Raw genomic sequence first — 13,659 nt, 5'->3', positions numbered from 1 at the left:
GATTATCGCTTGCCTGCAGTGTTTGAGAAAGCTTGTACGATTCAATGAGCGTGCTTTGTGACACTCGAGGTCGATTTCAAGTGGTGGCTTGATATTTGACCATGATAATCCGCTAGGTTCACAGGTTCATCAATCACAAGCTAGAGGACCCTCGATGAGATACCCAAGACAAACAATGATAGCAGGATTCGAATCTTTGAAATGTGGGCAAATAGCGTTGTTTGAACGTTCACAGATGGGGGATGTCGGTGTTCAGGTGAGGTTGAAGCCGATATGGAGAAGAGAAACGAATAAGCACATTGGCCACGACGTTGCCGAGCCCATCGATCGGTCGTCGCACAATCAAGAGGGGCGCCGCAGTGGCTGTCAATGATTAAGCTCAGGGGTCCGAAGCCACAGACGAGCCAGGCGAGGGTCCTGCTTACCTAAGACACATGGTCATTCCATGTTGCTGTGTGACGGCCGTTTTTACGGATACAGGCACAGGCTATGCAAATTCCGAGATGGAAATTCCACTGCCCCACTCGGGGTTGCTCAGCGGCCCAACCCCCCGAGCAACCAGGCAACGAAACGACCGGGATACACGCCTGGCACGGGCCACCACTTTAAGTGGTTTCGCGCGCTCACCTCGCGTTTTTACGTGCATCGTCGACGTGTTTAACCAAAAGTCGTCAAGCGCTAGCCAATTAACCAGCTCCGCTACACCCTAACTTTGACAAGGAGTACTCGCGAGCCACGACTCCGGCCCCCCAACCCCATCCTCATATCCGTACGGATATCTGTGCATGGCTTCGCTCTTTCTTTCTGTCTCCATACGGAATCTCTTACTCTCGTTAACGCTGGAAAGAACCCCCTTTCTACCACAGCCCTTCCTTTTTGCATAGCTATAGTAGGAAGATTGTACATTACCCTTGGTTCCACGCATCGCCATTCCCTCCGCCTCTGCTGGTAGGAGTCCAACGCACGCATGCGCCAGTCTAGATAAGAGCAGAGCTAGCTGGTCTTCGGCGTCCCCTCCCCACACCTGACGGGAAGCCTCCTCGCAGCCATGGGATCTGTTGAAGTTGTGTCGAGCCGACTAGAGTCGTTACCTCCTCGTCCGCCGACACCACCCCGCGAGACCAGCCAAGCTGCTGATGCCACCCTCGCACCGAAGCGTCTTATCGTCCTTCCTCCCTCCTCCGACCCTCGTTCGAGTCTCCACACACCGCCGAGTGGCTGTTCACCACTCTCCGGAACCGATTCTACGAACCCGAGTGTACGAAGAGCAAGGAAACGGGTGGGCTTCTCTGCAAAAGCCCAATACAACGAGGCGCCCCATTACCAAGGCGTCAACGTCTCTGGCAAGCGATCGCCCCTCTCGGTGCCGTCGTCGACCCAACCCAAACCCGTCAAAGGCATTCTCAAACAGACATCTTCGCCGAGCCCCCTCAGCACCAGTACCAAGGCAGATGGTTTGACGACCTCGGTCAATATCTCCGACATGTTGGAATCAACCGTGAAGCAGCTCGCCGGAGCTGACAGAGACTCCAAGCGGGATGCCTATTCAACTTTGGTCAATACCCTGAAGACGTCCAACAATCTCCCCGACCGGATTGCCCTTCAAGCCAAGATGGGGCTGTTTGTCCAGTTCATTCAGCGAGACATCACCGCCAAAAACCCTGCCTTGAGCGGACCGGACGCACCTCTCGTCAACGACGCCCTCCGCCTCCTCGCCACCTTTCTGCACTTCCCTGCCATCGCCTCAACTATACCCAGCGATTTCGGTGTTTTCTTCATCGACCACTGCATCCGATCCTTCGAGAACCCGAGCACACCGAAAGACATTGCTCGACACCTGATGCACGCTGTCGCTACCCAGGACTTCTCCCCCAAAGTCATGACCTCTGATCGTGTCAGGCGTCTAGTCGCCGCTCTGCGCAGCATTGAAGACATTCTCAAGGGAAAGAGCATAGTAATGTCTCGGATCTTGATCTATAAGCGCCTGGTTCAGCAGTCGAAGCAGCTGATGGTCCTCCACTCGGACTGGCTGAACGACCTTCTCACGGATATGCTGAGCAGAGTTAAAGAGCTGCGATCGGCTGCGATATCCCTCGGTTTCGAAGCTGTCTACACCTTTGGAAAGGAGAAATCGCTTTCGCGGAAGGTGATGGAACTATTCGATACATCCATTGAAGAGATGAAGTTCGCAGAGTACTACCACCAGCAACTTCGTTCCATGGCCAAGGACAAAGACGACAGGCAATTGACCGCTGCTGTTCCCAAAATCTGGAGCGTCATCATCCTCTTCTTGCGCTGTCCGCTCGACCGGTGGCAGTTCTTCAACCAGTGGTTGCAGATAATTCAGATGGGCTTCAACAACAACGACCATCCCCAGACTAAGCAAGAGGCAAATTTTGCCTGGAACCGTTTCGTCTGGTCTATACACACCGAAGGGCAGTCGTTCGCCAAACTGCTACCTACACTGTACCAACCTCTAGGCAGCCAGCTCAAATCGAAATATAGTAGCAAGCACATCCGAGAGGTCGTTTTCGGAAGCGTTTGCAACCTCCTTTACTACACCTTCAAGCCTGGCACGAGTACAACCCTTCTAGAAAACCACTGGGATGCTTGTGTCAAGCCCATCACAGAAGCCCCCAAGGCACATGCAAGGAATCCTGATGCCGTTGACGAGCACATGCGGCAGGCAACCTTGATTCTCACCGGCCTCTTTGACTCAACCACACCGCGGTTATGGAAGGAAGATCGCATTAGAGAAACGCCTCTCGCCCGACCACATGAGTTGCCGGCTATTGAACCCAAGTGGCTTCGGCGTAACTCCTCCCGCGTTTTTCAGGTCATTGAGCCCATCATGGAGAAACACTTCCTGGAGCTTTCGGACAAAAACAGCCCTGTTCATCGCCTGTGGAGGACCTTGGTCGGGGCGATGGTTTCTGCAGCATCCAAGGAAATCAAGGTCTCCGTCGATACTACCGCCTTCATCTCGCAGATGTGCGGACTTTTGCTCAAGCGTTGGGAGGCTGGCCTGGCTGAGATTGAATACTTGCGCCCCGAGACAGCAACACGGTTTTTGGCCAGTGCTGGCGAGCTTGTTACGGTTACTGTGGAAGCCCTCGGCCTTCTGCCTTTCACCGAGAAGATGATATCTCTTGGACGGCTTCAAAACTTCACTCCTGTCTCGACCCCTTCTCATAAGCCCGCAAAAAATGCAGGCGATGCTCGGACACCACTTCAGCATCTCGCCGGATTGATGTCGAGGCTGCCTCCGGGTATCGCCGACAACGAGGAATTCGTCGATTTTTACCGGACCGTTTTTAACCCATTCTTTGCGCCAAGGTCAGCGAAGTCTCGGTTCGACCTGGCACAAGAGATGTTGTCCGCCACCCCCATTTGGTCCCCTCCAGTTGCCCATTCTCCTTACGCATCATGGGTCATCGCAGCAGAGTGTTTGGCTTCTACATTTGGTTCGTCCCAAAACAGTGTGCAGACCACAAGCTCTACTGGCGAGCCCGCCCTTGGCCACGAGTACCGCACAGTTGTGCGCCTTTTGGAGCGAGGGTGGAAGGAGGTGCCTGATCTACCCTGGAAACACTGGCGTTTCCTTCTCACGGCCTTGTCCAACCGTGTCAGCGAAGAGACTGGCGAAGCTGGACGAGCCTTGGGAGTGATTGAACCGCTCGCGAAGGTTATTCACGAATCCATCCATACCGATAGTACCTCCATGGTATCTGCGAAGACTGTTACAGCTGCAGCAGAATTGCTCTCCATTGCCAAGCACCCACTTGATAGGCAGGCTGTAGAAGCAGCTCGGCGCCGGCTTTGGGGCACTGCCGCTACGGGGCCCAAATCGTCCTCTTTCGATCCATTCAATAACCTGTACAAACTGACCAACGAGCTGCTGGAACGACTATACGAGGCCAATGACCATGACAACATCGATGACTCGGCCACTCTACTCAAGGAATGTGGCGGATTTTTGTCCCGCTGTAACCTTGAGCTCGCTCCGAGAACGGTGTCAAACTTGGAGAGTGGCCTCGTCATGTGGATTCGGGACTCGCAGGGTATTATCAAAGCTCGCCAGAGCCCTGCTGCCTCTGAAGCTGTAAGTTTCTCGGTCAATTGCAAAGTTCATCTTGCTAACCATGGACAGGCCAAGGCCCTTTGGGATACCGTGAGGGGTATCATCCTGCCTGACGCTACACCAGCAGAAATCCAACTTGAGGCGTTTGAGGAGCTTTTCTGTGCCGCCTTCGAAAGCAAGCACCGGCACATTGTCAACTCGATTGCTCAGGCATGGAACCGTATCTACGAGAATGCGGAGAGCGTTCAGTATCCTGAACATCTCAAGACCGTTTTGCTTACCGTCCAGCCGGCTGTAGACATTGTTCTTCCGGGCCTGGAGTCGACTCGCGAGGCATCCACAGATCAGAACCGTATTTTCGTTGAGTCCCAGGACGATATTGAGATGCTCACCATATCTTCAACGCGATCTTCTCGAAATAGGCCAATCAACTTTTCATCCCCTCTCAGCTCGACCAAGGCATCATTGTCCGCGAGGAAGAAGCTGGCTAGCACCCCCAGGAGAACTCGCAGCGGGGGCCGACGTAGTGCTGCTACTGCTCGTCTGAGACACGACGACTCACAGATTCAGTTTGCCCCTATCGAGAATTCGCCATTGAACCCGGCAGTCAACCCCGAGTCTCAGGTGCTCACCGAACGGCAAAAGGAAATCAGAGAAAGGCAGAAAGACACTGCAGCATTGTTTCCGGCTATGCGCTCTAGCCCTCAGGCGCAGACAGAGGAAGATATGTCTGTCGAACCCAAAGCCGTGGTCCCTGAAAGCGTCCCAGAGACATCCAAAGACGTTACGCCAAAGCGCAGCGTAAGGTACGAGGATTTCGTCAGCTCAACTCCAACACCGAGACGAGGCCAATCAGTGGCTATGGCAGACAATGATCAAGATATGACGGACCCACCATCTTCGCCCCCGGAGCCACGGCCGTTTCCCCTACTGCCACAAATCAAGTCGCGTACCAGCAGTCGGAGTGAGCTTGACGACTGGCACTTCAGTTCATCGCCGGTGTCAGGTTCACCGTCTCCGGAAATGGCAATAGTTACCGATGAACCTACCGAGCTTCACCTGACAAACGCTGATGCTTCTCTGCGTCAATCTGGAGAAGCTAGCCCGGATCTTTCAGCAGTTTACGATTCGTTCCAAGTGGTGCCCTCCAGCGCTGGGGACGAACCAGAGCTGCCACCGCCTGCTCTCGAAAAGGCGAAAGAGGCTCTGCCTCAGCAGTCTAAGCAGCCGATAGCCGAGACCACCTCAGCACCGCAACCTGCCAGCACCCCGTCAACCCCTAAGAACACCCGGGTGATCAACATGGAGGAGCCTAGGTCTGGCAACGAGGTGTTTGTCGACGCACCATCCAGCCCCCAGCCTACCGTTCTAACGAGATCCGCAACCCGGGCTGCGGCTAATAAGGATCGTTCTTTCGAGATGAGCGACGGAGATGAGACCAGCATGCTAAGACTTATCGTTGAGTTGGATCGTAGAAGGTGCGAGCTCCCGATTAGCAACTACCCTGCGACGTCGCCGCCCAAACCCTCCAAGGGCCCCAGAGACGGGAAGAAGAGGAAGGGGAAGCCCGCTGTTCTTGACTGCATCACCGTCCGCGGCGAGGACGACGATGACGATGACGATGACGACGACGACGACGATGAGGGGGACGAGGACGAGCCAGCAGAGCTTGCTCTTTCTCAGCCCCAGCCGGCGCCGCACGAGAGCAAGCCTCACTCACCTGGAAAACCCTCGACTCCTGTAACCAGGTCGGCTGCATCTTCTCCTGACAAGTCGGCCAAGAAGCGGAAGCGAGGCGGTGCTTCTAGGTATGATACCCGTCGCAAGAAGAGAAAGTCTACCGCCGGAGAGGCAGACGACGAGACCGACGAGATGGAGCCCTCACAGCTCGCCATGTCACCCGTCCTTGGCGAAGAGGCGTTCTGCGAGAGTCAGCACTCGTTCACCGGGGATACACCATCGAAACTCTCCACCGGTTCCAGAAGCGAAGATTTGGAGGCTGAGATCCACTCGCAGCTGGTTCATGAGCAGCAAGAGGCGGATCATCGCGAGAGCCAGTCTTTCGAGGCGCCCGATCCGAAGCCGTCTTTGACACAGACGCAGCTGACAACCGAAGACTCGATGGATGTTGACGTCGCGGATACCACCGATGCCGTCATCGCGCAGCCTGAGCCTCAGGCCCAAGTCGACACGAAAGACGTCTGCATGGTGGACTCGTTGAGCAGCGTACTTGACCGGCTTCGTTCCGCAGCGCTGTCGCGCGAGGAGGTGTACAAAATGGAGGATATTCTCATGGACATCAAGAGGGAGCTCTTCGCGGCTGAGGCCCGCGGACGTGCCTGAGATGACTACCACGGCCAATGCCACCACGCACAAAAAACAAAAACAGAACAAGATCACATCATTCATTCCTCCTGTAATTCGACGGCTTTTTTTTCCTTTTCACTTTTTTCCTGTTTTTGTCAAAGTCCTCATGAGGATATGTCGATATTCTTCGCTCCCCCACGTACATGCTTTTACGACCAAGAAGAGGTGTCTGGAACCTCTTTTTTGCATCATCGGCGCAAATTTTTGGCTACGAGGTCGATGGAAAAAGAGAGGGAGGTAGGGAGAGACTGGAGGGAAGGGTCTGTGGCAAACCATGCTCCTTTCTTTCAGCTCTTGTACTGGGAGAGGAGGAAAATGTGTCTTAACCCGGGTTGTAAGGAACTCATGGCATGAAACTGAAGACCGGTTTTTTTTTCTTTTTTCGGCAGTTTTTGTTTAACAAGCATGGGGGAAGACGCCATAGCTCCCCATCATCATGTATAAGATTTATCGCGTACGCATCTGTAGGTCGATCGCCGCCTGGAGTAATGGCCAGAAGAGGAAGAATTGATGGATCATCATGATCTTATGCGTTTCCGTCCCGTCCGCCTCACACGTGTACCTGGACAAGTATGTGCGTCTCGTTTCAGCGTGATCTTCATTCAGAAAAAGGATAATTTCCAGGGCCTGCTCTCCCTAGCGTGCACCTGATTGCTCATGGTGGCACTGGGTCCCCGGTACCCCCGTTCACGTTTCGGCCGTCTAAATGTCCCTTTCTAGCTGATTTGAGCTTCGAGCGGTAGGGGATATGGAATTTCTCCCGAGATGTTTTCATATGGTGGTATCTTCCCGACCCTGTATCTCGGTCACAGATCTCATCACCCTCTCAATCAATGGCTTTCTCCGCATGGAGCCTCACAGCCTCTCCCTCCTGATTCCCTTGCCTCAATTCACCGAGATGACCTGCGCGCCCTCGAACGCGTCGCCAGGCTCGAGCTTCTGCCAGCCCTTGACGGCCCCGGGTTCGACGCAGATCATGTTCTTGTAGCCGTCGTCCGGGGAGAAGTCGCCGATGCTGGCGGCCTTTTCGACCCAGGGATTCCAGACAACGACATCGTCAAGATTGTCGCGGACGATAGAATAGACGGGCTCGCCGTCCTCGAGGACGACGACGGGGGCCTTGGGGCCGCCAGTGGGCGTGTAGATGCGGTCCGTCTCGGAGGTGATGGTGAGGTCGCCGGATTGCGTCTTGGCGGCAAAAGCGTCAACCTTATCGATGTAAGGGGCACCGTCGAGGCCCTGAACTGTGACTTTTGTGATGTCCTGCGAATGAAGAATTGTGGGTTAGCATTTTGTAACACGGGGAGGCAGTACATATGGAACGGGAGGGGCATACATTGACGCGCAGGTAGGTGTGCATCAGGGTTTGGCAATCAAACGCCTCGTCACCCTCGTTCGTGATGACCATGGCGGTAGACAGCGTGTCACGGTCGAGCGAGACGCTGTAGATGGCGCCGAACTTGTACCCCCACTTGGCCTTGGTCTCTTCGTCGAGGTTGGCCGACGACAGGCCGAAGTCGAGCTTGACGGAAGACTCGGAGCCGGCGGATCCTTCGCTCGTAGATTTACCGAGGAACTCCCAGCGCGAGCTGCGGGCGAAGCCATGCTGGGAGAGGGAGGCGGTGGGCGGGTGAGCGTCGGAGGGGGCGCCGAAGACGGGGAAGACAAGGGGAATGCCGCCGCGGACGGGGCGGGAGCCGTCGAGGACGGTGGAGGAGGAGAGCCAGAGGCGATCGGCGCCGGTAGCGGACTTCCAGGAGATCACGGTGGCGCCGTGGAGGAGGATCTCGACGGACTCGCCAGTGGGCAGGGTTGCCTCGACGCGCGAGTTGCCGTGGGTGATGGAGACGGTAGCCTGGGGCGGGAGGCCGGGCGTGGTGGCCAGGGCGGTGGGTTTGTTGGGCCGGTCAACCATGGCTGCTACGTCCTTGTGCGGTTGTTGCGATGGGAAGACTGCTTTGAGAGGTCGGGATACGCGGGTGTTTCGGAGGGAGCTTCTGTGGGCGCGCGGGGTAGAGGCGAAGTTGATTCACGAGGGTGTGATGGGGTTTGGGTGAGTGAAGTCCTTGTGACGAAAGCGTCCGAATTGGGGAGAAGAGAGGTTGCGGAAAGAGTATGAGAGAGGGTTGAGTGTTTTGGAAAGGATGGACGGTTTCCAATGTATGGTATCGGCAGCAAGTAGCTGTAGGAGACAATGGAACCGGGTAGATGCACGGGTAAAAGAGAGGGGAGAGGATGTTGTCGTATGTAAGCAGAGGTTAAGGAAGATCTGCAAAACCACGGAAAAACCAACCCAGGGTCTCCCTACTTTACTGAAGATGCGAGGTCGGTCAGCGTCTTTGTCGGCGTTGAAGAGATGGCGGGGCGGGAGAGGTAGAGGCGAGAAGAGGGGGAAGCTGTTGGTGACGGGTGAGGGGGAGGGGGAGGGGAGGGGGGGGGGCAGCCCTGTCTAGCTAGCGTATGTACGAATAGAAGGGGCTACAGGTGTCTGCCTGCCTAACTGCCTGCCTACCTACTGCAGCGAGCATCACTGTGGTTCGAGGCGCGCCCCGTGTGTCAAGGTTCCCTGTCCCCATTTTGTTATCGTCAGACGTCTGACATACTTAGGAGCTCTCTAATTAACCAGGTAGCAAGAACGCTGTGGACCACGGATACATGTACATCTTCTGCGGAGCTGTAGCACCATCGAAGCTCCTCACTGTTTGCCAATCCGAGGAAAGGGGGGCAAACGACATCAGTTCTTTCCCACCATCGTTCCTCGTCTTTTAACTTTGCTCTCGGTCCAGTCTCCATTCTGGAGGAAAGGGGGGTGGAGGCCCCATGCCTCACGGGCAAATGTCCCCGTTCAGTCGTACCCGTCACTCTGAAACGAGCTTCACCCCTCGACCAGCTCCTCCGAATAGGACTGATCGTGCACTGCCTTCCACCCAACCCCCCTGTCATACATACTGCCTTGGTAAGCGGGGACAACAATCTCTAATGCGAGTTTAGCTAGGCCATCGAGTCAAAGAGATGTGAAGAAGGGAAACCCAATCTTCAGGAGGTGGGTCGCTTTCTCTAATGGCGAAACAATGTATCGCTTCTTGGGGCTTGACCTCCAAGGTAAAGAGATCCTGTTTTGTGAGAGAATCATGATGGGAAGAGAATTGACCCACGTCCACCACGTCCAGGGGGGTGATGATCGTAGGGGAACAGAGCTTCTCTCGCCTCGTCCTCCAAGCATGATGGGAGAAGAAAAAGAAAAAAATAAACAAAAAATAAAAAACCTGCGTGAGGCAGTAGTCCAGGCTAGGGGGACGACGATCGAGGCCCTTTGTGGGGATGGGCCCAAGTTGACTGTCGCACTAGACGGCTGGCTATCTGATGGACGGTCCCGGTAAATTGGGTATCTAAGCTTCGCATGCATATTGCCACTCTTTCCACGATGTCACCTTTACTGGTCGTCATCGACGCATCCTGGTAAGGGAGTGTTGAGGATCAAGACTCACCGGCGCATCAATCGCGCGAACACATGCAGTTGTACCCATTTTATACATGCCTATGAACAGCCCAAAACAAAGAGACCCAGCCATCACGCCTGGTCCAGCTTGAACCCGATGCTATCCCGGTCATCGTTCACCACGCGACCCCATTCTAGCAGCAGCCGGAACAGGTAAATCTCCATGTCCTCCCTCCGGAGCGCCTTGTCCGCCCACCGTGCCCCCTGTGTTGCGATCCACTCGGCGTCCTCCCACCGCGCCTCGAAGTCCAGCTCGCGCCCGTTGACCTTGCCGCGGCCCTTGAGCCCGACAAAGTAGGCCACCGTGCTGTGCAGCGCATGGAACCGCGTGTCGATGGGGACGAAGTGCAGCCATGGAATCAGCCGCTCCGAGTACCACTCTCCAAATACAGACGACAGCAACGGCACGCTGCCCGGCGACCGGACCGTCCGCAGCAGCCCGCCCGGCGGCGCCGTGTCCTCGTCCAATAACAGCACGTACCGGTTCTCGAGTGGGTCCCCCTCCGCCCGCTTCTGGCCCAGCTCCGCCTTAGCCGCGTCGCAGCCGGGGCCGCCCTCGCACGCATATTCCGATATGCCCACGTCGAGCGGGAGCACGGCGTTGGCCTCGCGCGTATTGACCGTCTCGTAGCTATACCAGTTGCCCTGCGCCGGTGCGCCGAGCATCATCGTGGTATCGTCCGCCGCTGTTGCGTTGTTGACAAGGTGAACCAGCCGGTGCTTGTGGTTGCCGCGCAGCGCCTCTTCGCTGATGGGCTTGTCGCCGATCGTGCCGCGCCAGTACACTCTATCCTTGCGCTGCCGGAAGTCCTTATTCACGCCGGGGCCCTCCTCGGCTGGTGGCACGAGGGGTATGAGGATGTCGTTGAAGCCGTCGGCCTTGTGCCTGCTGAAGACTGGGAGAAGCTCCTGGAAGGGGGTGATTGGCGGAGCCGACGTGTGGAAGCTGTGGAGCCGGGTGAGGTCTTGTTGGTCACACAGGCTCTTGGATTGGGGGTAGCGTTTCAGGAACTGTTCGTCGGAGTGCATCTTGGCACATGAGGTGCAGAAATCGCGGACGTTCCAATGGAGACCTGACCTGCCTGGGCTGTCTACTGGGCACACGGCGGCCTCCATCTCTCGCCAGGCCTTGGTAGATGAGAACATGGCCCTCTTCGTATAAGGTATGACGACGGACGAGCCCGCTGCGGCTTGACGTTCCGTCGCCGGTTTGTCGCCGGTGCCTTGCTTCTCTGGGCTTTGCTGCGCGGCGGTCCCCTCTGGCAGGGAAGCCTCGCCGGCACCATCTGTCGCTGGATCCTCAGCTGAGCGCGTTGACAGATGCTTGAACTTCTTCTTCATCCCCGCCACATCGATTTTACGAAGATCGTACCACGGGGTCAGCACTCTCGGCTGGTTGCTCAGGTTGATGGGAAGCTTCATGTCGGCTAGATGCTCTACAAACCCCTGGATCATGGTGACAAGCTCGTCGAGCACCCTCTTGTTCTCGCCGTCGCCTTGATAGTTGTGCGATACGTGCTTATTCTCGATCGTGACGACCGCAATGTGTGGCTCTTTCGGAACCCTTTCGTTGTAGGCTTGCCGAATCGCTTCTGGCTTGACGCCCCAAAACGGGAAAATGTCACTCTCCATCTGCTCAAAGTGGTCTGTGATGGCCGTCTTGCGCGCCTTGGCAAATTCGAACCACTTATCAAAGTTGGGAGGTGGATCTCTGCCATAGTGTCGTTCATGGTACACGCCGACGGCGGCGCGGACGTTCTCGCTGGTCTTGACATGCCGGAGCCAGCGGTCCGATTCCACTCTGGTCTCGTAAATGATTGTGTTGAGGGGGTGGTTGTTCTGGGTGGTCGACTTGACGAGGCCGGTGATAGTCATCGCAATGAGCGTTGCCAACAAGAGAACCAGCAGCAACATCCTGGGGATGAAGAGGATGGATCGGGCGTTCGTGCTGTATAGGAACAAGCTGTAGCCCGCACTCAGCAGGTAAAATGGTCCGATGGCGACAAGCTTAGACTGCATTTGCCACGTCCCAATGTGAACAATGTTCTGGAAAGTCGCCGTCATGCCACAAATGAAGGTGATGATGCTCGCAGGGGCGACAGGACTCGTTTCGCAGATGAGTATACCCAGAGAAATGACAAGGATGGCAAAGGCAAAGCTGTCGATGAAGACGTCGAAGATGTACAACGAGTCGATTCCGCCAATGGAAGCCGGGTAGCCCTCACTGGTGGAGATAATTGGGGATATGAGAATCTGGAAGACCTTGATGAAGACTCCCGAAAGGAGCAGGATAGAAGCCAGCGTCCTCAGACGAACCTTTGTTGTCTTCGTCCACGCCAAGATACGCCAAAACAGCGAGATAATGACGGCATCCAGAAACAGTCCGGCGAGCTGAAAGGCGAGCGTCGATAGCCGACTGTCCAAGAGAGACGAGCAGAAGAAGGTCGATCTGGTTCCCTGAGAGATAGCGACGAAAGTGCTGTAGCAGACAAGGGCGATGCTCCCCAGCGCGAGGGACGCAGAGCCGCTGGCCCATACCGCAAGGTCGTCGAGGGGCGTGGCCCAAGGGTCCTCTTCCGGAGGCGGCGGGCGGGCTTTCTGGTAGTAAAGAACGTGGTATATAACCAAATATATGCATAGGAAAGCCTGCGGTCGTTAGTCCGCCCGATCTCTCATCAAGGGGTGGGCTCCAGAGCGTGGGTACTGCAGCTCACCTGGATTCCCGGCACGGAGCACTGGAGCTGAGAAGTCACTCGATGAAAAATTTCGAGGCGCAAGAAGATGCAGAAGATCAAAAGGGGTGCAAAGTAACGCCGTGGCCTGGCTGGAACAACATGCTCGATGACTCTCGTGGAGTCGGCATCGCGCTCATCTGGAACACGGTTAACATACGTTGGAGGGTCTGAAGGGGCAGGCAATAGACTCACCGAATCTGCCGTCAGATCCAGGCAACCACGCCGCGAGGTAGCTCGCAAGCCATGTCAGACCCCCCGATACCAGGAGGATCAAGACAGAAGACAGACGGGGGTATACTAGGAGCGGGTTGCGTCAGTGGATAAATGCCTTCACACAAGGCCGCAGCGGATGGTAATGAAAAAGAAATCACACACCAATCAGAGAGTGGCGCTCAACATTGGACGAAATCCATAGAAAAGAACCGACAGCACTTTGAACGGGTTAGTTGGTTGTCTTTGACCGGACAGTGTCTAACACTTCGCGAGGTGGGAACGGGGAATAGAGCTCCGTACCAAAGCGCCGTCATATGTACATGTGCATCGCGTGCCATTGGGAGAGAACCTGGGTAGGCCTGAACGATTGCAACGCAGCCACAGGTGGAATCATGAGCACATTCGCATAGAGAGGAAATGGTCGCACTTGGGTCGGCAAGCCATGGAATTTTCGGTTCTGCTTTCCCAACTGGCGAAGACCTGATAAACTTGGAAACACAGTTAGGCAAGAAGAATCGCCCGCAGGGAAACGTGTTTGCCAAACAGCATCATACCTTACATAATCCACTTGAGCCAGGCTTCCCCCCTATTGAGACGCGTCTCACCCCCCATAATTCTCCCTTGCACTGCCCCCTTGGCCCGCGCCAAGCTCCCCTTCCCCAGTCCATCCGACGCTCCGTACCCCGAGCCGTCCGTTCGTTCCGTCCCGGCACCGAAGGGTTCCATCGCGGACTAACAGCACCTCACTTCCTGACCTTCCGACA

At 55.8% G+C, this 13,659-nt stretch overlaps 3 protein-coding genes across 3 annotated transcripts; 1 reads left to right on the top strand and 2 right to left on the bottom strand.

The window, feature by feature from the left end:
* Positions 1–1,048: 1,048 nt before the first annotated feature.
* Positions 1,049–6,424, top strand: LY79DRAFT_507978 (Rap1-interacting factor 1 N terminal-domain-containing protein; the record flags this gene model as incomplete). Its single annotated transcript, XM_060553880.1, has 2 exons — positions 1,049–4,102; positions 4,151–6,424. 2 exons carry the CDS (start codon positions 1,049–1,051, stop codon positions 6,422–6,424), a joined length of 5,328 nt encoding a protein of 1,775 aa, XP_060418199.1.
* A 909-nt stretch (positions 6,425–7,333) lies between these two features.
* Positions 7,334–8,363, bottom strand: LY79DRAFT_576698 (aldose 1-epimerase; the record flags this gene model as incomplete). Its single annotated transcript, XM_060559817.1, has 2 exons — positions 7,334–7,711; positions 7,785–8,363. 2 exons carry the CDS (start codon positions 8,361–8,363, stop codon positions 7,334–7,336), a joined length of 957 nt encoding a protein of 318 aa, XP_060418198.1.
* Positions 8,364–10,019: 1,656 nt separating this feature from the next.
* Positions 10,020–13,233, bottom strand: LY79DRAFT_507716 (capsular associated protein; the record flags this gene model as incomplete). The annotated part of the gene is made up of 5 exons (XM_060553856.1): positions 10,020–12,593; positions 12,662–12,819; positions 12,875–12,979; positions 13,058–13,113; positions 13,196–13,233. The coding sequence occupies 5 exons, from the start codon at positions 13,231–13,233 to the stop codon at positions 10,020–10,022; spliced, it is 2,931 nt and encodes a 976-aa protein (XP_060418197.1).
* Positions 13,234–13,659: the final 426 nt, after the last annotated feature.

This window comes from Colletotrichum navitas (assembly GCF_030913465.1).
Source record: "Colletotrichum navitas strain CBS 125086 chromosome Unknown LY79scaffold_8, whole genome shotgun sequence".
Taxonomy (NCBI): Eukaryota; Fungi; Ascomycota; class Sordariomycetes; order Glomerellales; family Glomerellaceae; genus Colletotrichum; species Colletotrichum navitas.
This window is presented reverse-complemented; position numbering and strand designations above follow the sequence as displayed.